Below are 22156 nucleotides of genomic sequence, written 5' to 3' on the forward strand. Positions count from 1 at the left end.
CAAGCAGGGGGAGCGGGAGAGGGAGAAGCAGGCTTCCCGCGGAGCAGGGAGCCCAACGTGGGGCTCAGTTCCAGGATCCTGGGATCATGACCTGAGCCGAAGGCAGACACTTAACAACTGAGCCACCCAGGCGCCCCTGTACAGTATAACTTTTGTCCAAATGAGAGTGTGTGTGCTTGCACAAGAATGTATGTATATGTACATTTTGAGTATTATTTGATCCTCAGTGACCCTGTGACTTTTTTTTAAAGATTTGAGAGTGAGTGGTGGGATGGTCAGAGGAAAAGAGAATTTTTTTTTTTTAAGAATTTTATTTATTTATTGGACAGAGCAAGCATAAGCAGGGGCAGCAGGAGAGGATGAACCAGGCTCCCCACCGAGCATGGAACCTGATGCAGGGCTCGATCTCCCCACCCTGAGATCATGACCTGAGCTGATACCAAGAGTCAGATGCTCAACGAACTGAGCCACCCAGGCACCCCCAACCCTGTGACTTTTCTTATTAACATTTTACAGATAAGAAAATTGGGGACCAGAGTGGTTAATCATTCTGGGGTTACTGTAAGTGGCTGGCCTAGGATTTGAAACTGAGCTGTCTGAAAGGCAATAGAGTAGACCTTTGGGTTTTGGTATGGTATGCCCTGTTTTTTAAACACTGCACTCTGGAGTCCTAGTGCTTTTGGTTTCCCGGGTTAGGAAGAGATCCTGAGATCTCTTCTATAACTTGTCCGTAGTCCCTTCATATTTCTGGGGGTTTTTGTTCTTGGGTTTTTTTTTTTGCTATTGTTTTATTGATGTATTTCGCAACAAAAAATTTTTGATTTTTTTTTTCAATAAGTAAACTCTAGGCCCAGTGTGGGGCTTGAACTCAGACCCTGAGATCAAGAGTTGCGTGCTCTACTGACTGAGCCAGCCAGGAGCCCCAAATTTCTGATTTTGACCAAGTTCCATTTATATTTCATCCATTGTTTGTGCTTTTAGAGTCCTATCTAAGAATCCATTGCCAAGGGCGCCTGGGTGGCTCAATTGGTTAAGTGACTGCCTTCTGCTCAGGTCATAATCCCAGGGTCCTGGGATCGAGCCCTGTTGTGAGCCCCGTGTCATGCTTCCTGCTCAGCAGGGGAGTCTGCTTCTTCCCCTCCCTCAGCTTATGCGTGTGCTCTCTCTGTCTCTGTCTGTCTTTCAAATAAAATCTTTAAAAAAAAACCCAAACGGGCACCTGGGTGGCTCAGTTGGTTAAGGGGCTGCCTTCTGCTCAGGTCATGATCCCAGGGTCCTGGGATCAAGCCCCCCACATCGGGCTCCCTGCTCAGCGGGGATCCTGCTACTCCCTCTCCTGCTCCCCCGGCTTGTGCTCTCTCGCTGTGTCTCGATTTGTCAAATAAATAAAATCTTTAAAAAAATAAAAAATTAAAGGGGTGCCTGGGTGGCTCAGTTGGTTGGGCGACTGCCTTCGGCTCAGGTCATGATCCTGGAGTCCCGGGTTCGAGTCTGGTATCGGGCTCCCTGCTCAGCGAGGAGCCTGCTTCTCCCTCTAACCCTCCCCCCTCTCGTATACTCTCTCTCTCTCATTCTCAAATAAATAAATCTTTAAAAATAAATAAATTAAAAATTAAAAAAACCCAAACAAACAAAAACAAAGAATCCATTGCCAGATCCAAGGTCTTGAAGATTTACCCCTATTTTTTTTCTCCTAAGAGTTTTTATAGTTTTTTTGCCTTTACATTTAGGTATTTGATCCATTTGGAATTTTTATATATGGTATAAGGTAGAGGTCCAACTACATTCTTTTGCATATGGATATCTCGTTGTGCCAGCGCTGTTTGTTGAAAAGACTATTATTTCCCCAATAAGTTGTCTTGGCTCTTCTTAAAAATCATTGGACCATAACTATAAGAATTTATTTCTGGACTGTGAATGCTATTTCATTGCTTTTTTATCTGTCCTTATGTTGGCAGTATACTATCTTGGTTACTGTAGGTTCCCATAGTATTTTAAAGCAATTCCTGACATGTCATTTCTTCTGTAAATATTTCAATATATATCTAAGAGAATGGAAGTTTTAAAAACATCACATGTAGTGACACCTGGCTGGCTTAGTAGAGTGTGTGACTCTTGATCTCAGGGTCATGAGTTCAAGCCCCACATTGGGGGTAGAGATTACCAAAAACAAAAAATGAAAGCATTATCACATGTAAAAAATTAAAATTCTCAAGTAATATTTAATGTCTAGTCAATTCAGATTTTCCCAATTGTGTGTGTCTCTTAAATAATCAGCTTTACTACTGAAGTATAACTTACATACAGTAAAATTTACCAATTTTAAGTGTGCAGTATAATGAATTTTTTTTAAAGGTTTTATTCATTTGAGAGGGAGGCGTAGAGAGCGCAAGCAGGGAGAGGGGCAGAGGGAGAAGCAGACTCCCCACTGAGCTGGGAGTCCCACATGGGGCTCAGTCCCAGGCCCTGGGATCATGACCTGAGTCGAAGGCAGACACTTAACCATCTTGAGCCACCCAGGTGCCCCAATATAATGAATTTTTAACATCAGATTAATTTTGTTATAAAATTCAACCTTTTTTAGGTATATGTGTTAGGGGTTTCTTTTTTCTTTGGATTTGCCTTTAGTTTGGGGAGTGGCAGGTTTTTTGAGGTATAGTTTACATGCAGTAAACTCATCCTATTCAGTGTAAAGTTCTTTGAGTTTTAACAAATGTGTATAGTCATGCAATCACTATCACAAGATACCACCCTATAAAGTTCCCTCTGTACTTTTATAATAAATATCCTTTCTTCCTTAGCCCATGGCGGTCATTCATTGATCTGATTCTCTATCTATAGATTTGCCTTTCTAGAATGTCATATAAATGGGATCATTTGTGTCTAGCTTCTTTAGCACAGTGCTTTTGAAATTCATCCATGTTGTGTGTAGCATGTATCAGTAATTTGTAACTTTATTACTGAGTAGTATTCCTCTGTTAAGGATGTACTACTACAATATGTTTATTCATTCATCAGGTAATAGACATTTGAACTGTTTTCAGTATTTGGCTATGTGAATAAATCAGCTCTGAACATTCACATTCATTGGTCTTGAATAATTACCTGGGAGTGGGATTGCTAGGTTGTATTAGTATGTTTAACTTTATTTTTTAAAGTGTTTTTATTTTTGAGAGAGAGCGAAACGAACCGGGGTGTGGGGGGAGGGACGGAGAGAGAAGCAGACTCCCCGGTGAGCAGGGAGCCAGTGGAGTCCTGGACTCCATCCCAGGACCCTTGGATCATGACCTGGGCCGAAGGCAGATGCTTCACCGACTGAGCCACTCGGGCACCCTAGTATGTTTATAAGAAAATGCCAAACTCTTTTCCAGGAAGAGGAATCTAGATTTCCTTTTCCCACCAGTGGTGTGTGAGGGTTTTAGTTGCTTGGCATCCTTCCTAGTGATTAGTATTATCAGGCTTTAATTTTACCGACTAAGTCTTATCTGGTTAAATGACTGTGTGGCTATTTATCTTCTTAATAAGTTGTAGGAGTTCTTTGTATATTCTGGGTATAAGTCTATAATCAGACATACATTCTCAAATATTTCGTTGTCTGTGGGTTGACTTAATTTTTCTTAACAGTCTTTCAAAGGCCAGAATACTTAAAACTTCGATGAAGTCTAATTTGTCAGTTTTTTGCTTTTATGGTTTACATTTTTTTGTCTTATCTGAAATCTTCGTCTAACCAAAGGTTATAAAGATTTTCTCCCCTATTTTCTTTTAAAAGTTTCATTTAACCCTTTTGTGATTAGGTCATTGATCCATTTTGAGTTAGCTTTGCTAAGCTCTTATTTCTAGTAACTTTTTGCAGATTCTCTTAGGATTTTCTGCATAAATGATCATGCTGTCTTTATTATTAAAGACAGTTTTCCTTTTTTTCTGTCCAATCATGGTGCCTTTTATTTCTTTTTCTTGCCTTGGTATGGCCCAAGCTAGAACCTCCAGTTCAAGTGTCTCATCATTTTTTTATAATTCTAATCAAGATTCTCATGAGATTCACAAGGTGGTATGTCAAGTCTATTTTATAATCTACCATTTATCCCTTCATTATTTTATGCTAGGTGCTTTTGATTCAACAATCAATACAAAGTCCCTGACTTTGTGAAATTTACTTGTATTGTCATCAGATGTACATTAGTAAAATACCTTGATTTTTCAAAATTTGGATCAACCTCAATTCCATTGTAAACCTTAAAAATAATTAAGAACAAGAGCACTTTGATGACGTTTTTCAATTATGTGTACATTAAACATATGAAAAAAGTAATAAGCTATCAAGAAATTTGTTTTAGAATAATGGTTCATGTAAAACAGCAGTAGACCTTATGTTTTAAATTGCAGTTGTTGACATCGCAGCCATTTTGTTTTCAGCGCAGAGGTCAACAGCTTTTCTTGAAATGACCCAGAGAGTTAGTATTTTAGGTGTGTTATGGGCCATGTAACTTCTCCGTTGCATATTCTTCTTGGCTTGTCCCTTCTCTCCTCCTTCCTTTCCTGCCTTCCTCCCTCCATTCCTACCTGAAAACACACTTAGCTCAGAATCTCAACAAAAACAGGTTATGGGCTGTATTTTGCTGACCATTGATTAACGTAATGATTACTTTGAAATCTTTCTCCATCTTCTTTCTTTTTGACTGGGCTCATTAATTCATTAGATATTTATTAAGTATATGTCATATGTCAGCTACGGTTCCTCTGTGCTGATTTTGGTGGATGGTACAAAGATGTATAAGATACTGTCTGCCAGTCTTGGTTTAGGTTTTATTTCATCCAGGAGCTTTTGGCCAAGGACATGATTGGATGTTGAAATCCAGGGCTTTCTTTGGCCACACCATGTGCCTTTGGGGCTACCTCCATTTCTGGTACCTCTTCTAATTTTCACAAAAGCACTGCCTGCTTATGACACTGTTTTCTGTAGTGTGAGGCTTTGACTCCCTGGAGGAAGCATCATTTTCTGATTTGCACAAAAGCACTGTTTGGTCAGGTGATGGCCCTGAGTAGTGTGGGCATATGATAGGTCACCAGTAACTATAATACAAATCTGGTTTTGTCAGATTCCAGTCTGGAGAGTTGAAGAGAGCACTGTGTATTTGATTGGGATGGTGTAATCCAAGGAAGACTTCTTGAAAAGGTGACATTTGAATTTCAAGGCTTTGAGGATTGAATTTTTTTATTTTAAGAAATTAAAGACATTTTGGACAATAAAGTAGAAGTTAAATCATTGTTCTTAGGTTTTTTTGTTTGTTTTAAGATTTTATTTATTTATTTGAGAGAGCAGTGAACGAGAGAGAAAGCACAAACGGGGGGGAGGGGCAGAGGGAGAGGGAAACGCACAGCTCGATCCCAGGCCCCTCGGGATCATGACCTGAACCTGAAGTCAGACACTTAACCGACTGAGCCATCCAGTTGTCCCCAGATCCCTGCTTTCAGTTATTTTGGATATATATTCTGATGTGGTAATTGCTGGATCATACGGTAATTCTGTTTAAATTTTTGAGGAACTGCTCTACTATCTTCCACAGTAGCTATACCATTTTACATTCCCACAGGTAGTGCACAAGGGTTCCAGTTTTTCCAATTGGAAAAAAAGTTTCCAGTTTTTTGCCAACACTTGTGATCTTTTTTGTCTTTTTGATAGTAGCTATAGTAGTGGGGATGAAGTGGTAGTAGCTCATTGTAGTTTTGATTTGCATTTTTACTGATGATTAGTGATGTTGAACATCTTTTCACGTGTTTATTGGCTAATTGTATGACTTCCTTGGAGGAATGCTGTTTAAGTCTTTGGCCCATTTTTGAATTGGGTTGTATGTTCTTTTGTTATTGAGCTATAGTTATTTATGTATTCTGGAATGAACCCCTTATCACATATATGAAATGCATATATCTTCTCTCATTCTGAAAAGTGTTGTCTTTTCACTCTGATAACTCTGATAATCCTTTGCACAAAAGTTTTTAATTTTGATATTCTTTTTACTGTTTTTTTTTTTAATGTTGTTTGTGCACTTTGGTGTCACAGTTAAGAAATCGTTGCCAAATTCAAAGTCATGAAGACTTTTCCCCTATGTTTTTTTCTAAGAGTTTCATAGTTTTATCTCTTAACTTTGCATCTTTGACCCATTTTGAGTTAGTTTTTGTGTATGTTATAAGGTGTAAGGGTTCAGCACATATGTGAGGGTTTGTTTCCGGGCCCTCTATTCCATTTTATTTTATGTCTGTCCTTATGTCAGTACCACACTATTTTGATCACTGTAGCTTTGTAATAAGTTTTGAAATTGAGAGGCGACACTTTGCTTTTCATTTATGTGTCTTTAAATTTATAATTTTCCCTCCCTGTGCTATGTTTTTTTTCTTCTCCTGCCACTTATTTGTTGAAGAAGCTGTCATTTGTTATGTCAAATTTACCACATTCTGGGTTTAACTGATTCATAACCTCATGGTATCAATTAATAGATTCTCCCACACCATGTTTCCTGTAAACTAGTAGGTCTTAAATCCGGGCTCCAATTGCATCATATTAGAAGGTACTTTTTATTTTTAACTTAAGGAAATTGTAAAAAGCAGGCAGAATGATATATTGAACCCCTACACACCTGTCACCTAGTTTCAACGGTTAGCAGCTCATGCCATGCCAGTCTTCATTACAACCCCACCTATTTCCTCCCTCCTGTATTATTTTGGAGCAATATAAACAATTATTTAAAAAATTTCTTTATATTAATTTGGCATTTTGAATCACACCTTAACTTCATATTCAGTAACAATTGAAAGCATAGAATCCTGGATATGGTTGTTCTGTTAAATCTGATCCATCTAATAAGTATATTTAGGACTAGAGTATGATCTTGGCTTTTTTTTTTTAAGATTTTATTTATTTATTAGAGAGGGAGGGAGAGAGAGTGCACAAGCAGGGGGAGTGGGAGAGGGAGAACCATGCTTAGCAGGGAGCCCCATGCGGGCTCGATTCCAGGACCCGGGGATCATGACCTGAGCCACCCAGGTGACCCTGATCTTGGCTTCTTTGAAATTCAGTTTTTGTTACATAGGAAACATTAAGATGCTTTGTTCCAAAACACTAAAGAAAAAAAATTAAAAGTAAAGCATAATCTAAGTAGATCCCCAAAGGAAAAAAAAAAAATGAATTTGAACTTGTAGCATAAGCTTCAGGAAATGCTATTATGATATGCTAACATTCCCCCTTGGTTATTCAGCTTCCTGGTTTGGTCAGTGGAAATCTGTTGTTTCTACACTCTGTACCATTTTATACTGCTGTCTTTTATTATTTTCTTTGTTGAATGATTTGTTCTAAGTAAAATGGATTGTCAAAACAGTTCTTTATTAGTCAAAGATGTAATTGTATAATCAATAAAAACATACTGTGACTTCTATAGAGGGTCTGTAAATTCTTTTAAATAGCTTTGTGGGAATGCCACATGAATTTAAAGGTACTTAATTGGTGGCATTTGTTTAAGTCTTAACTCTGGCATCTCAGCAACCACTAAGGTAAGATAATCTTAAGCAGGATTTTTAGCCATTTGGTAGCCTTTGATTACAGACTACAAATAATTAGAAAAACCCAATAAATTCAAATGATGCTTGAAAAAAATGTAAAAATTTGGTCAGGTTTAATTGTGAAGTTAGTTTATTCCTTGTGATGCAATTTTAGGGAGGCAGAATATAACCTAGAAATGAAAAGCCTAGACTTTGGATCACCTGGTTAAAATATGAGCTCTACTGCTCATTAGCCAGATGATTTTGGTCAAGATATTTAACTAAGGTTCAGTTTCTTCACCTGTAAAGTTAGGGGTGAGAGATTTGACATAGTGCTTATTGTAGTATCTGGTTTGTAGTATTATAAATGGGATTATTAGTCCTATTCTGTGAACTTCAGTAATTTCTCTGTGCTGTGTGTGAGGCAAAGAGTTACGGAATCAGAATGTTAGAAATGGAAGGGCTTTCAGAGGTGCTTTGGTCTAAGATGTTATTTTCTAGATAAGAGAGGCTGACTGAGCTAGCTGGAGAGCAAACCAGCCCTGTCCTTGGAGTTCTCGGGTCAGTGCTGTTTTACTGGGAATTGGCACCATTCATAACTCTTAAGACTTTTTAGACCTGAATTGTGCTTCTTTTTGGATTTGTGACTTGAGTATTTTGATTATTTCATTAAAATGAGATTCCAGGTGTGCCTGGGTGGCTCAGTCAGTTAAGCATCGACTCTTGATTTCGGCTCAAGTCATGACCTCAGGGTCACGATCACGAGATTGAACCCTGAGTCCGGCTCCATGCTGAGTGTGGGCCCCACTTAGGACTCCCCCTCTCTCTCTCTGCCCCTCCCCTGCTCACACTTTCTCTGTCTCTCTAAAAAAAAGAGATTCCAGTCCTGTTATTCCAGAGTAATTAATGTTTATGAGGAATATAGCATTTTATGTTACTAATGTTTTTATCATTTCATAAGGAGCCTAATCTTTTCCAGTGGAATAAGCCTTTGGTTGTATTATGCTGTATAACTAAATTCACTTGAGTTCACCTTACTGGAAATAACTTGACAGCTGACTTTGGTGTACTGCATTGATCCGAGGTAGGGGATTGGCAGGGAAAGGTACTTGTTATATAGATCCTGACAGAGGTACTTAGAAGTGAAAGTGCTTTGAATGCTTTTAACTTATTTTCAAATGTTTTTCTGCAGTTGTAAACATAGTGCCTATTTTTAGAGGCAAGGGAAAAACATGGGAGGTGACTTTGATGCCAGTCTCAATAATTTGTCAGTTAAATTAGGAGTAGAATTTATATTTTATTCCTAAGTAGCTTTCTGTAACAGAGGGTTTGGGAGTAAAGATGATCATGTTTAGAATTGGTTATTTTTTCCCAGTAGGCTATTTTTATTGTTACTTCACTTATTTTGATCATGTTCACATTCTTTCCTCCTTCTTCCCTCCCGTGATACATACCTGTTTTGGGTCTCTGAGCCAGCAAAGCACAGAGGGAACCATTCTTAGGTAGCCTTTATACTTAATATTAGATGAGCCTTCCCCACAGATTACCTATGCTTTATTTGAATGGAATTATAAGATACTTTAAATTTGAAAATATTTTTCTTAGCTTGTTTAGCCTGTTGAACTTAAGAAACGTTTCATTTTTTCAGAGGTCGAAACAGCAAAGGACTGCCTCAATCCACGGTGAGTAATTTAATGTCACTTGTTTGGAAGAATTAGTAACTAAAATATTATTTCTGAACCGTAGACCAAAGCCAAGGTGAAAAGAAATCCCTTTTCTTGGGTTTTATATCTCCTATAACTTTTACACCTCAGTACTGTTTGGTATAAAATTATTAGCTATATGTGTTATTTTTTGAGATGATTCTACATATAAAATGTCAGATAATCTGTAAATAGTATTTTTCATGCAAAGTAATGAGTCATTTGTTGTTTTATAAACGGCTAAAAGCAAATCTAAATGAATAACACCCCAAAAAAATAAGTATAACACCAGGACTAGAGTTTGCAAAGTTCTTTGGGGTTTTGATTTTGAATTAATGCCCTCTTTTAAGTCGTTCCATTTTTCTCCCTTGAAAAAGGCCTTCTGGTTTTAAATTTTAGAACTTTATCAAGAAAATTAAACGGCATGAAGGGCAGTTTCTTGTGATGGAAAAAATAAATGTGAAACTGTCATTGATCTTTCAGACTTTGCCATTACTGGACAGATATTCTTATTTTGAATCAGAAGGACACATGCTTATGTAGTATGTAGTAAGGAGTGGTGTGGTTGATGAGACCTAAGAGCACTATCATTGATTCATATATGCTAAGAGAAGATAGATAGTCAAGGGTTTTTGACAAAGGTGCACACTCCTCCACCCCATTTATTTATGTATACTTTATTTAGTGTACAGGTCTTTTGAGTTTTTTTTTTTATTAACATATAATGTATTATTTGTTTCAGGGGTACAGGTCTGTGATTCATCAGTCTTACACAATTCACAGCACTCACCATAGTATATATCCTCCCCAGTGTCCATCACCCAGCCACCCCATCCCTCCCACGCCCCTCAGGTCTTTGAGTTTTGATGCATACAGTTGTGTAACCACCACCACAGTCAAGATAACGGGACAGTTCTCTCACCTTGAAACAAATCACTTATGCTGCTTTGTAGTGATCCCTCCTCCCTCTGCTCCCCAACCTTTGATCTGTCCTCTGTTTCTGTGGTTTTGTCATTCCTCATATATGGAAGTTCACTTGCTTTTTTGTATCACATGTAGTCAAAACATTGTTAGATGGTATGACTGTTTTCACTGTTGAAAACTTAAGCTTCTGTTCTCTAAAGAAACAAGATCATAGTAAATCAAGTCTTTCTTTAATGCATGTGTAAGGTATTATAAACATAGCATTTTGTAACAAAATAAATGTTAACTTTCATATATAGACAAGGATAAATACTGATTGCTAATAATGTTTTTTTCTTAATATTCCAGATTTCTTTTGATGGAATTTATGCAAATATGAGGATGGTTCATATACTTACGTCAGTTGTTGTAAGTTACCAGATTATTGGGGAGAAACTGCCTTGGGAGTGCAGTAAAGTAATTTCATGATGTTAAAATGTAGATGAATGATTCTCAAAGTTAGGTCACATTTAATCAGGATTATTTAGAAAAAATAGAACTCCATTCAAACTATTGTGACTCACTATAAAAAAGCATTCTTGTTAACCCTGCTGTGTATAAAATAACAGTAGTAGTTGATTGTTTTTAGTGCATTATTTTGTCACCTATTAAATCCAGAATCAGAAATATTTAACTTCAGTATTTAAATTCATACTGCAAACTCTGAGCAGGGCCTCCTGAGGAGTTTTGAAAATTCAGTGTATTAATGTTTTAGAATTTTTTTATTGTTCTGTCAGTGACTACCTAATATGCTGAATGAAGCATGGTGAGCTATATAAAAAGTAAAATGTAAACAATTACCCCTCCTGACTGGGTAGCACACTGTTTCTTTGATAAATTAATTGTATGTTTTTAGGGATCCAAATGTGAAGTACAAGTGAAAAACGGAGGTATATATGAAGGAGTTTTTAAAACATACAGTCCTAAGGTAATTTTTACTCTTTTCCTTTTTGTTACATCTAAAACCCCATGAATCATCAACTACTGTATGTTTGTATGGCTTCCTGACACTGTCTATTAGTTTCTGATTTAGCAATTTATAGTTGTGAGGTGGGCATGCTTGTCACATTTTCATGTTCTTTACAGCACTTTTTAAAACCACTTTGACTGATTTTGCTCTTCAGTTTCAAATACTGATTATTTTATAGACTGGTTTGTATAATTAAACTTGCTCTGTGTGCTTATTAAAATATCTTGACCTTTTCAAGCATTGGGGGCTAGAAGAGGGATTGAGTGGTTCATTATTTTCTTCTTTATCACCATTAATATACTTAAAACAGACTATAGTAGCAAGGATCAACTTTTAGATAAGAGGATTTTTGAATGATGGAATAGATAATAGGTCATATTTCCAAGAAAAAGGTATGATTATAAGGTGCTTTTGACCTAGATTATTTTTGTCAAAGACCTGTAAGAAATAGTACCTTGATGTGCTAAAGAATCCCTGTCATATTTTATTTTATAAATATTTTGAATATTTACTCATGCTTCTCATTTTAGTGTGATTTGGTACTTGATGCTGCACATGAGAAAACTATGGAATCCAGTTCGGGGCCAAAACGTGAAGAAATAATGGAGAGTATTTTGTTCAAGTGTTCAGACTTTGTTGTGGTACAGTTTAAAGATATGGACTCCAGTTATGCAAGAAGAGGTGAATTTTTATTTCCTAAATACGCTTCATGGTTTATAAGATTTATTTAAACAAAGACTCTATACATCAATTATACAGACCTTTTTTTTTTTAAGAAATTGTTTTTTTGTTTTTTTTCTTTTTAGAATAACCTGATTAAGACAGACGGGAATTTTAATGCATTTTTGTTGGAAAATATTTAAAACTTCAGAGGAGGAGTCCTTGGTACTTTTAGTAGGATAAATAATGAGAGTTTGTGTTCTACTAAAAAAGTTTGTAAAGAGGGCCGCCTGGGTGGCTCAGTCATTAAGCGTCTGCCTTCTGCTCAGGTCATGATCCCAGGGTGCTGGGATCGAGCCCCGCGTCAGGCTTTCTGCTCAGCGGGAAGCCTGCTTCTCCCTCTCCCACTCCCCCTGCTTGTGTTCCCTCTCTCGCTGTGTCTCTCTCTGTCAAATAAATAAAATCTTTAAAAAAAAAAAAGTTTGTAGAGAATTTTCTACAGTTCATGGTCAAGAATGCTACAGGTTATACTCAACTGCAATTTCTTGTCCTATTTGGCTTACAGTCCTTTATAAATTTTTAGTTTGTTTTTTTTTAGATTTTATTTACTTATTTGACAGAGAGGGAACACAAGCAGCGGGAGTGGGAGAGGGAGAAGCTAAGCAGACTTTCCGCTGAGCGGGGAGCCCGATGGGGGCTCGATCCTAGGACCCTGGGATCATGACCCGAGCCAAAGGCAGACGCTTAACAACTAGAGCCACCCAGGCGCCCCTAAATTTTTAGTTTTAAAATGGTTATAAATAATGCTTATCTAGTTTTATTATGCTTATAGTTCTATAAATATTTTAGTTTTGTGACCTGGAAATAAAGTACAGGTCTAAGGGAGAAAGGCAGAAAGCTGTGGATGGAAAAACGATCTTCTAATGGAGATGAAAAAGGTAAAGAAGTAGAACATGCATATTTTTTTAAAAAATTCAGAGTATGGGACTATGTTTTGAAAATATAAAAGGGGTGTTGTAGTTACATTAAAATTTAGTCTGTTTCAAGTGTCCACTGAGGAGGGAAATACGGGAATTGCTGTTACTTGTTCAGAGAGCGTATTCTGCAGTGTTGAGTATTCATAACATGTTGAAAGGTTCTTCTGGGCAATTTTGAACTTGGTTCTAAAATTCTTAAAATTGATTTTTCTGGTCAAATTCTGTAGTTCATTCTCTTGTGAATTTTGACTCACCACAATTCTTGATTTTCATTATTCAGTCTATACCAGTAGCTGTTTTTGTTGCTGTGTTCATTTTTCAACACTCTTATTTAGAAATACAAGCCACCAGAAAGTTAAAGCCTTTCTCTTGGACCCTTAACAAGGTTCTTACCTATAGTTAGCTTGTTTTTTTCAGAAGCTAGCAGTGCTAGGTACCTTTAACCGCTTTGCCGTGCTGAAGAAAGCACTGTGTTCTGTTTTTGTACCTTCTCAAATGTCTGTGTCTCTGATTCACAACTCTTTGTCTAAGAGCCCTTCAATGGCCCATACAAGGAAACAAGTCTTTTTTTAGTTGCTGCCTTAGGAGTTGGTCTTGTTTATGCCTAGGACCACAAAATTTTATTTATGCTTATACTGTTGAAGTATTTTACTGATTTAAGTTTAAAAATTAATTTTGGATAATAAGCTGAAAGGGAAAATACAATTTCAGTTGAATTTAGTACATAACACTCTAGAAAAAGTATCGGACACAACAACAAAATGTTCCTTACTCTGTTGGGTACCAGGCCGTTTAGCTAACAGCCATTCACAGTAGACTTTGTTTTTTGTTTTTAAAGTGAATTGGCATTTCCCAAATTTGGAAAGATAAATATTACTTGGAAATATCTATGGTATCCCATTCTTTGATCCTCTTCAAAATAATGTCTTTAAATTTTTTATTTTAATATGTCTTTATTTCTCAGGTAATTTGTGTTCGTTGTAGAAAGCCAAGAACATACAGTTCAGAGCGACAGCTTTGACAGTGTTCAGTACACTCGTAATGGGCTGGATGTATTTTGCTATATACATAAAAACACAGTTTTCTTGCTGAGGATATCCCATAGTGGAGTAATTTTGGGTATTTTATTTTTTATTTATTTATTTTAAAGATTTTATTTTATTTATTCATGAGAGACAGAGAGAGAAGCAGAGGGAGAAGCAGACTCCCGAGGAGCAGGGAGCCCAATGCGGGACTTGATCCCAGGACTCTGGGATCATGACCTGAGCCGAAGGCAGACGCTTAACGACTGAGCCACCCAGGTGCCCGGGTATTTTATTTTAAAGACTGTAGGGGTTTAGTGAATTATACAATTGTGTCCAGTGCATAGTATCCTGAAAATAGTATTAAATCATGTGTTTAGGATTTCAGGTCTCTTAAGCCAGGTTTTTAATACTATCCTGGCAGAAGTTGCCCTCTGTAAGTATTATTTTGGAGATAATGTTAGTATAGGGGAAACATTTTTAGAGTAATTAATTGGCATGGTTCATTAATTACAAAAATTAAGACACAGTCCAGTAATTTGGTAAAGTGAGGACACAAACCCAGCACCCACTAACCCCCAAATCATGTTCTTTTTTTTTTTTTTTTTTAAAGGTTTTATTTATTTGACAAAGCGAGACAGCAAGAGAGTGAACACAAGCAGGGGGAGTGGGAGAGGGAGAAGCAGGCTCCCTGCTGAGCAGGGAACCTGATGCAGGACTCAGTCCCAGGACCCTGGGATCATGACCTGAGCCACCCAGGCACCCCCCCACCCAAATCATGTTCTTAAACATTGTACTATTGTGACATAAATTATGTGGTCTAATTTGTTGTTTAGCTATGTCAGAATAAATCTGCATTTACTTTAAAGGGTTTCCCTACAAATAAAGCCAAAAGGAAACAAAATTCCTATATAATATAAATACACAAATTATTATATTATTCAAGATTCTTTTCTTTTTTAAATCTGGCTTTATTTTTCGGGAAACTTTTAAAAGGCTACTATGGCTTTTAACTTCTTAATGCTGACTTTTATTGATTTTAATAAGTTTTTCATTTTAATATGTTTTTAAAGTCATTCATATGCGTATGCAAGTGAATAAGAGGCCTAGAAATAATTGATTTCTTTTTATGATATCGTGAATAAGTTTCATTTGATCTCTTGGATGCTGTGTATGTTACCAGATTGATTTGTGGGCAAAATGAAAAATAACTACATTTTGTAAGCTGTGGGTTCTTTTTGCACACCCATAATTAGACCATCAGATTATCACTGGAAAATTAGTATGTGTTTTATCCTTTATCTGAATTCCATTGCAGACAGACCTGGGATGCTCTCATTTTCATCCTGCTTCCTTTTGCCACCTATTCTTTAGGGCATAAAGCTGCTTTTCTCTCTGCATCTTTCTACCTTGGAGTTGAGGTATTATCTCTACTCACTTTTTACCTGGTTTCCTTTTTCTTTCCAGTGTTTCTTCGTCTGCTTTTCTCCTTTACTCTCTTTCTCCTTTTTCTATTGTTCCTTTATTCTTATTTTGCTCTTTGATTAAATACCCCAACTCAACTACATTTTAGTTCTGTGGCTCCTTCCTTTCCTTTCCTTTCTTTCTTTTTTTTCCTTTAAAGATTTTATTTATTTATTTGACAGAGAGAGGGAGAGAGCACAGGCAGGGGGAGCAGCAGGCAGAGGGAGAGAGAGAAGCAGACTCCCCGCTGAGCAGAGATCCTGATGCGGGACTCGATCCCAGGACCCCGGGATCACGACCTCAGCCATAGGCAGATGCTAAACCAACTGAACCACCCACGCGCCCCCTGTGTCTACTTTCTTATTTCATTCTCCTGCTCCTGACTTAGGCTTCTTTCTACCATTTCATTTCCTTGGCAATGTCCTCAGCCTAGAGAACAGGGGTCAGCAAACTTAAGGCCTGTGGGCCAGATCCACTCATTGGTGAATAAAGTTTTATTGTAACACAGTATGTCTGTTTATTTATGTATTGTCTCTGGCCACTTTGATGCTACAGCGATAGAATTGAGTAGTTGTTAATAGAGACTATATGGCTTGCAAAGCCAAACAATATTTTCTGGTTGTTTATAGAAAAACATTGCCAACTCTCGTCCTAGATCTTTTTTCCTACTGTGTTTGGGTTGTTGGAGCTGATCAGAAATACATACTGTACTGTCTTTGGTAAAATAACATAGAACATACTTTGTCTCTAACTCGTTCTTTGACTCTTAATACTGTGTAATTTCATCTATTCCTTATATGTGACCATTGAAATTGGATTTAGTTTGAAGAGTCACTTTTCTTTCCAGCTATTTGTGACAATAACTGAAAAATGACAAATGAGAAAATTAATTATTGGGAATGGTCTCCCATCATCAACTATCTGCTCCTTCCCTTACCTACAACTTTATCTTCCCCTTGCCATCATTACTCTCTTTCCTTTGGTTTTAGTAGATGGGATGTTTCACTTCCGGTTGAATCCCAACTTCTCCCATCATGCCCTTGACTCTGTTTATTTTACCATTCCTGGGTTCTTTGTTTTTTTTCTTTTCAAAGATTTTATCCATTTATTTGAGAGAGAGAGCAAGAACACGAGCTGGGTGAGAGGCAGAGGGAGAAGCAGGCTCCCCTCTGAGCAGGGAGCCTGACGCGGGGCTCGATCCTGGCATTCCGGGTTCATGACCCGAGCCAAAGACAGATGCCCATTTGACTGAGCCATCCAGGCGTCCGCATTCCTGGATTCTTGCTCTTTTATGACACCTCTGTTTCCAGACTCTTCAACCTCCTCATCTCCAGTTACTCCTTCCCTTTAGCCAGAAAACCTATTCAAGTCCCTCCCCTCCTGAAAAGGATTCCTTTTTATCCTGAACTCTTACTTACTATCCTGTCTTCCTTTCTTATCCAAACATCTTTTTTTTTTAAAGATTTTATTTATTTATTTGAGAGGGGGATGGGGCAGACGGAGAAGCAAACTTCCCACTGAGCAGGGAATCTGACGTGGGACTCGATCCCAGAACCCCAAGATCACGACCCGAGCCGAAGGCAGACCCTTAACTGACTGAGCCTCCCAGGCGCCCCATTATCCAAACATCTTAACTCTTATTTTCTATTGACTCCTCTTTGCAACATAATCTGACTTTTATGTTCACTACTGGGGAACTACCTGGAAGTAACCTCTCATTGCTAGGTCCTTTGTAGTCTTTTTCAGACTTAGTGTGGCTTTTGACACTGTTGGTTTCATCTTCCCTCAGAAGCTGTTCTTCTGTTTTTCATGTGTTTTATTCGTCATTCCTTCCCTGACCAGTCTTGGGGTTCATTTCTGTCAAAGTGCTCTTAAATGTGTGTGTGTTCCCATTGCTTGTTTCTTTGCCCACTGATCTTCCTGCCTCTCAGTCCTTTTATACTCTCCTAATTTCAGCAACCACATATAAACCCACTCCCAGCATCTTTTGTATTGCCTTTATACCATGTTGTATCATATAATTAGATGTTTCTGTCTCCCCTATTAAACTTTGAGCTCCTTGTGCATGGATACTGTTTTTGTTTTTTTGTTTTTTTTTTAATCCTTGGAGCCTAGTGTAGTGTTTTCCCACATCGGACAGGCACAGTGTAAATGTCTTTTGAATGAATGAAATTAGGACCTTCACATATTTTTTAAAAACTATTTTATGCAAAGAGTGAGAAACTAGAAGGTAAGTCTTATGTATACAGCCAGCCAACAAATACTTACTGAGCCCTGGAATGTGTTCATTGCTGTGCTTGTTGCTATAGACAGTACAGAGAAATTCAAGACTTAATCTATTTTGGGTCCCTTTTGAGAACTTAGTGAAACTGTATACCCTGACCCTAGGAAAAACATGCACACAGACTTTTACATTTAATTCTGTTGTGTTCACAGTTCCCTAGGGAGTTCATGTACTCCATGTTAAGAAGTTCTGCTCCAGGCATTTTCACAGTTGGAAATACCAAGGCACGTGAAGGAATTCCAGAAAAATGGAATGTTAAAATTGGTGGCATTGAATTCCAAATAGAGTTCAGAGACATGAAGAATTGTTGTAGTAGTTGGAGGAATTTGGGGTGTGAATGTGTGATTAGAGGGTAGAGAAATAAAGTCATATAGATTATTTTATTCTGGTGTGATACTGTTGTGTTCTCATGTGGTTGTCCTGTAGCTCTGATAGGGCACAGTCCTGTGAATAACAGAGAATGATCTCTTCTTCTTCTTTTTTTTTTTTTTTAAAGGTTTTATTTATTTATTTGAAAGAGAGAGCACGAGCGGGAGGAAGGGCAGAGGGAGAGGCAGACTCCTTGATGAGCAGAGAGCCCAACTAGGGGCCAATCCTAGGATCCCAAGCTCACAACCCAAGCTGAAGGCAGATGCTTAGCTGACTGAGCCAGCCAGGTACCCCGAGAGTGATCTCTTCTGAAGGGCATGACATTAGGAAGGCCATATCTATCATATCTAAGGAAGAGACAAATCTCTGCAGAGATTGGAAAACCTTGAATTCTGAGGAGTCTAAATTCTTCTAAATTCATTCATGGGTGGTCTTGTAGTAGGGTGATCAGGCCGCAAGCCTTGCAGCTGAAGAGGCACATTCTTGGAGCTAAGAGTGCAGGCAGTAGGCTCTGTAGATGGGCAAGCAGTGCTAATGTTGGACAGGCAAGCAGCTATAAAGCTGGACAAGTGCTCATGATCAACAGTCTGCCCTTTGGCAGGAGGGAGGATAGGCCCTGTGGTGAGTAGGCAGATGGGGTGATGGATAAGCAGGTGGTCTTGGCTGGGGGATATCCAGGGAGCAGTGCAGGAAAGCTCTGTAAAGAGATTGGCCTGGGCCTGTGGGCTTTGGACTAGTTTTTCTAGTGAGCTAGCTGAGTAATTCTGTGTTCTAATACTCTTCTGTTAAAACCTGAACCATCAGAAAGTTGACTGCCTCAGCTTTACTATGGGCTGGTAAGAGAAGGTGTGTGTCCATGCTGGGGCCAAGTAGTTAAATGGAAACTAACATTTATGGAGGCCAGTATGGAGGTGGCACAGAGGTTATTGAGATTTAAAAAAATAAACAGGTATAGAACAGGTGATGAAACATTAAACAGTGTAGTTGGAGGTATGCAATAGGGAAGTAATGCATGTTTATTAAAATATCTTTGATTTGTTAAAATTTCATTTCTTTATATGTTTTTAGAGCATATAAAAATTCTCTGCTGTATTCTTCATGTGTATGCCAAGGTCAAAACAATAATTTTTCATTTATTAAAAACAAAAAGCAAATGAAAACCTCTAGAATAAAATAGAATTTTACTTAGATAAACAAAATAAAAATAATAAGAGTAAGGTGGTCTGATTTAAGATATATATGAAAACTATTGAACAGCATTAATCAGCTAGATGGTTTAAAAAGAAGACATCTTCACAAAGGAACAAGACTTAGAAGAGCGTAGAAATAAGCATAGTTTACGTGAATAGGCTGAAGACTTTATGAAAACACTACTGAAGGAAAAAAAAGTAGATTTGACTAAATGGAGAAACGTGCCATTTGAATGGAGATATGTAACACTGAAAAATTGTCCTTTTTCCTCAAAATAATCACTAAAGATAGTATCTTTTTGTAGAAAGTGATAAAATGATTCTAAAATTTATAAGATAGTACTTATTAAAAGAAGAATTTTGGAAATTTTTCTACAAGAGTCATGAAGGAGGACTTGCCCTGTGAAACATTAAAATGGATCAGAATTAAACCATAGTTGCCATAGTGGTAAAGAATAGAGAATCCAAAACAGATAAAATTCATATGGGTATTTTGTTAATAATATGATAAAGATAACTCTTTAAATCTGTAGTAAAGGTGGATTATTTATTAAATGGTGTTGGTACAACATTTGGGGGGAATTAGATGCCTACTTCATACTCACCACCAAAATAAACCCTAAATGGCTAAAAAGAGAAGTATAAAAAAAAAAAAGCTTACATAGAAATTCCAGAGGAAATCTATGAAGGAGTTTATGAGCATGACCACCAAAGCCAAAATTCATAATATAAAAGACTGAAATAGTTGAGTATAAAAAATTAAAGACTTAGATGTGTCCAAAAGTACCATAAATTTTGGAAGACATGGTACAAACTGGGAAAAATCGAATAAAAAAAGTTTTTCAAATGGCCAGTGAACATATGGAAAGGTAGTCCACCTCACTAGTAATCAAAGAAATGTAGTTTCAAAGCAATGGAATATGATTTTTATTTGGTCAGCTTGCTGAATGATAAAAGTGAGCAAGATAAATACTAGCCCATGATAGGGAATCAGAAAACAACTTACACTCTGCTAGTCAGGACAGCTCAAGCAAAAACAAGTAGCATTTTTGAGCTCTTCCGGTAGGTAATTCACATGAGTCCAGGAAGACTGTTTACTTGGCAGCAGTGTAATAATGCTAGTTTACTCATTTACTGTCTGGTTTTAGTTTTATTTTTTCTCTTGCTCTGCACAGACTCAATGAAGTCCTATGAATAGCACATATATTAAAAGTAGTAATAGGGGCGCCTAGGTGGCTCAGTTGTTAAGCGTCTGCCTTTGGCTCAGGTCATGATCCCGGAGTCCTGGGATCAAACCCGCATCAGGCTCCCTGCTCAGCGGGAAGCCTGCTTCTCCCTCTCCCACTCCCTCTGCTTGTGTTCCCTCTCTCACTGTGTCGCTCTCTGCCAAATACATACATAAAATCTTAAAAAAAAAAGTAATAAAGCAGGGCAGTGAAGGAATGTGGATAAATTGTCTGCATTTTAATTTCTTTTCCATTTGACTACTTTTTTACCCAGATCAGTGCTGGCAGAGAGTTTTAAGGGAGCATGTGCACTTGAACAGTTGTTCTTCTAATTTAATAAGAAAAGAACAGTCTAATTTGTAAAGTGTTTTACATATTTGCCAACGAAACAGAAAAGTGTTTGTACAGCTGTAAGAATTGGAATTAATTTTATTTACTAGCTTTTTCTTAACCTAGGTCTCAACACTTTGCTATAGAATTAAGAATAAGTTGTAGGGCGCCTGGGTGGCTCAGTTGGTTAAGCAACTGCCTTCGGCTCAGGTCATGATCCTGGAGTCCCGGGATCGAGTCCCGCATCGGGCTCCCTGCTCAGCGGGGAGTCTGCTTCTCCCTCTGACCCTCTTCCCTCTCATGCTCTCTATCTCTCATTCTCTCTCTCTCAAATAAATAAAAAAAAAAAAAAAAAAGAATAAGTTGTAAAAAGAATACTGTATGCTAATGGTATTGGCAGTTCAGTTCCTCAATTCTGTTTTTTGTTTCCTGAACGTTTCTGAATTTACTTTTTTCCCCTTAAATTTTCAACAAAATTACTTTCTTTCCATTTTCCCTTCTCTCTAACTTTTGAGATGAAAACAGTTACCTTTTATTAAAAAAATTGCTCTAGTAATGATTAGACCCATTGATCCATTTCATTCTTTCTGGTGGTATAAAGACTCCCCCTAGCCCCTCAAAATGGGTTCTGAACTAGGAGTCTAATGGAAAGGCTGAAAACAGAATGTCACCTCCTGATACCCTACAAAATATCTTTCTGTTGGCATCTTTGTTAGAATTTCTTTTGATCTCTTTTGGAGATAATATAGGAAATAGAAATCTAACATTCTCTGGAATCTGTCACCTTGGTGGGTTTTTTTTTTGTTTGTTTGTTTTTTAAGATTTTTATTTATTTGAGAAGAGAGAGAGGAGAGGGAGCACAAGCAGGGGAGAGGGGACGAGGGAGAGGGAGAAGCAAGTTCCCTGCTGATCAGGGAGCCCTACATGGGGCTTGATCCCAGGACCCTGGGATCATGACCTGAGCTGAAGGCATTTAACTAAACCATCCAGGTGCCCCTATCACCTTGTTTAAGTAAATCAAGCCTCAAAGGTGGGTTTCCATTTTTCTCTTGTTCTGTGTTATATTAATCTGGCTTTGCTGTAGGATTTGGTGTGCACTTGATTCTTTGGAGTCTTGACTGTTGATCTTCATTTAGATCTTTTCACAGAAATCTAGTTTGTGGGTTTAAGGTTTTTTGTTTTTTTAAGATTTTATTTATTTGAGAGAGAAAGTGAGTTGGGAAGGAGCAGAGAGAGAAGGACAAGTAGACTCCATGCTGAGCACAGAGCCCAACATGGGACTTTATTCCATGACACTGAAATCATGACCTGAGCTGAAATCAGGAGTTGGATGTTCAACTCACTGAGCCACCCAGGTGCCCCTGTCAGTTTAAGCTTTTACTCCTGATACTTGGTTGATTTTTAAGTCTTATACAGTGGTATATTAAATGGGAAAATTTCTTTAAAAAAATTTCTGAAAATTATAGCT

The 22156-nt window shown here is 37.6% G+C and overlaps 1 protein-coding gene across 8 annotated transcripts in view; it reads left to right on the forward strand.

The window, feature by feature from the left end:
* Positions 1-22156, forward strand: part of ATXN2 (ataxin 2) — a 123511-nt gene that overhangs the window by 22716 nt on the left and 78639 nt on the right. For all 8 annotated transcript variants that reach the window (XM_025889733.2, XM_025889734.2, XM_073881122.1 and 5 more), the window contains exons 2-5: positions 9179-9212; positions 10506-10565; positions 11053-11124; positions 11697-11847. In XM_025889733.2, the coding sequence (XP_025745518.2) occupies positions 9179-9212; positions 10506-10565; positions 11053-11124; positions 11697-11847 (317 nt within the window). The remainder of the gene's footprint in view (positions 1-9178; positions 9213-10505; positions 10566-11052; positions 11125-11696; positions 11848-22156) is intronic.

The sequence above is a fragment of the Callorhinus ursinus genome, unplaced genomic scaffold, assembly GCF_003265705.2.
Source record: "Callorhinus ursinus isolate GAN/ISIS: 27379988/994484 unplaced genomic scaffold, GSC_fseal_2.0 scaffold41, whole genome shotgun sequence".
NCBI lineage: Eukaryota > Metazoa > Chordata > Mammalia > Carnivora > Otariidae > Callorhinus > Callorhinus ursinus.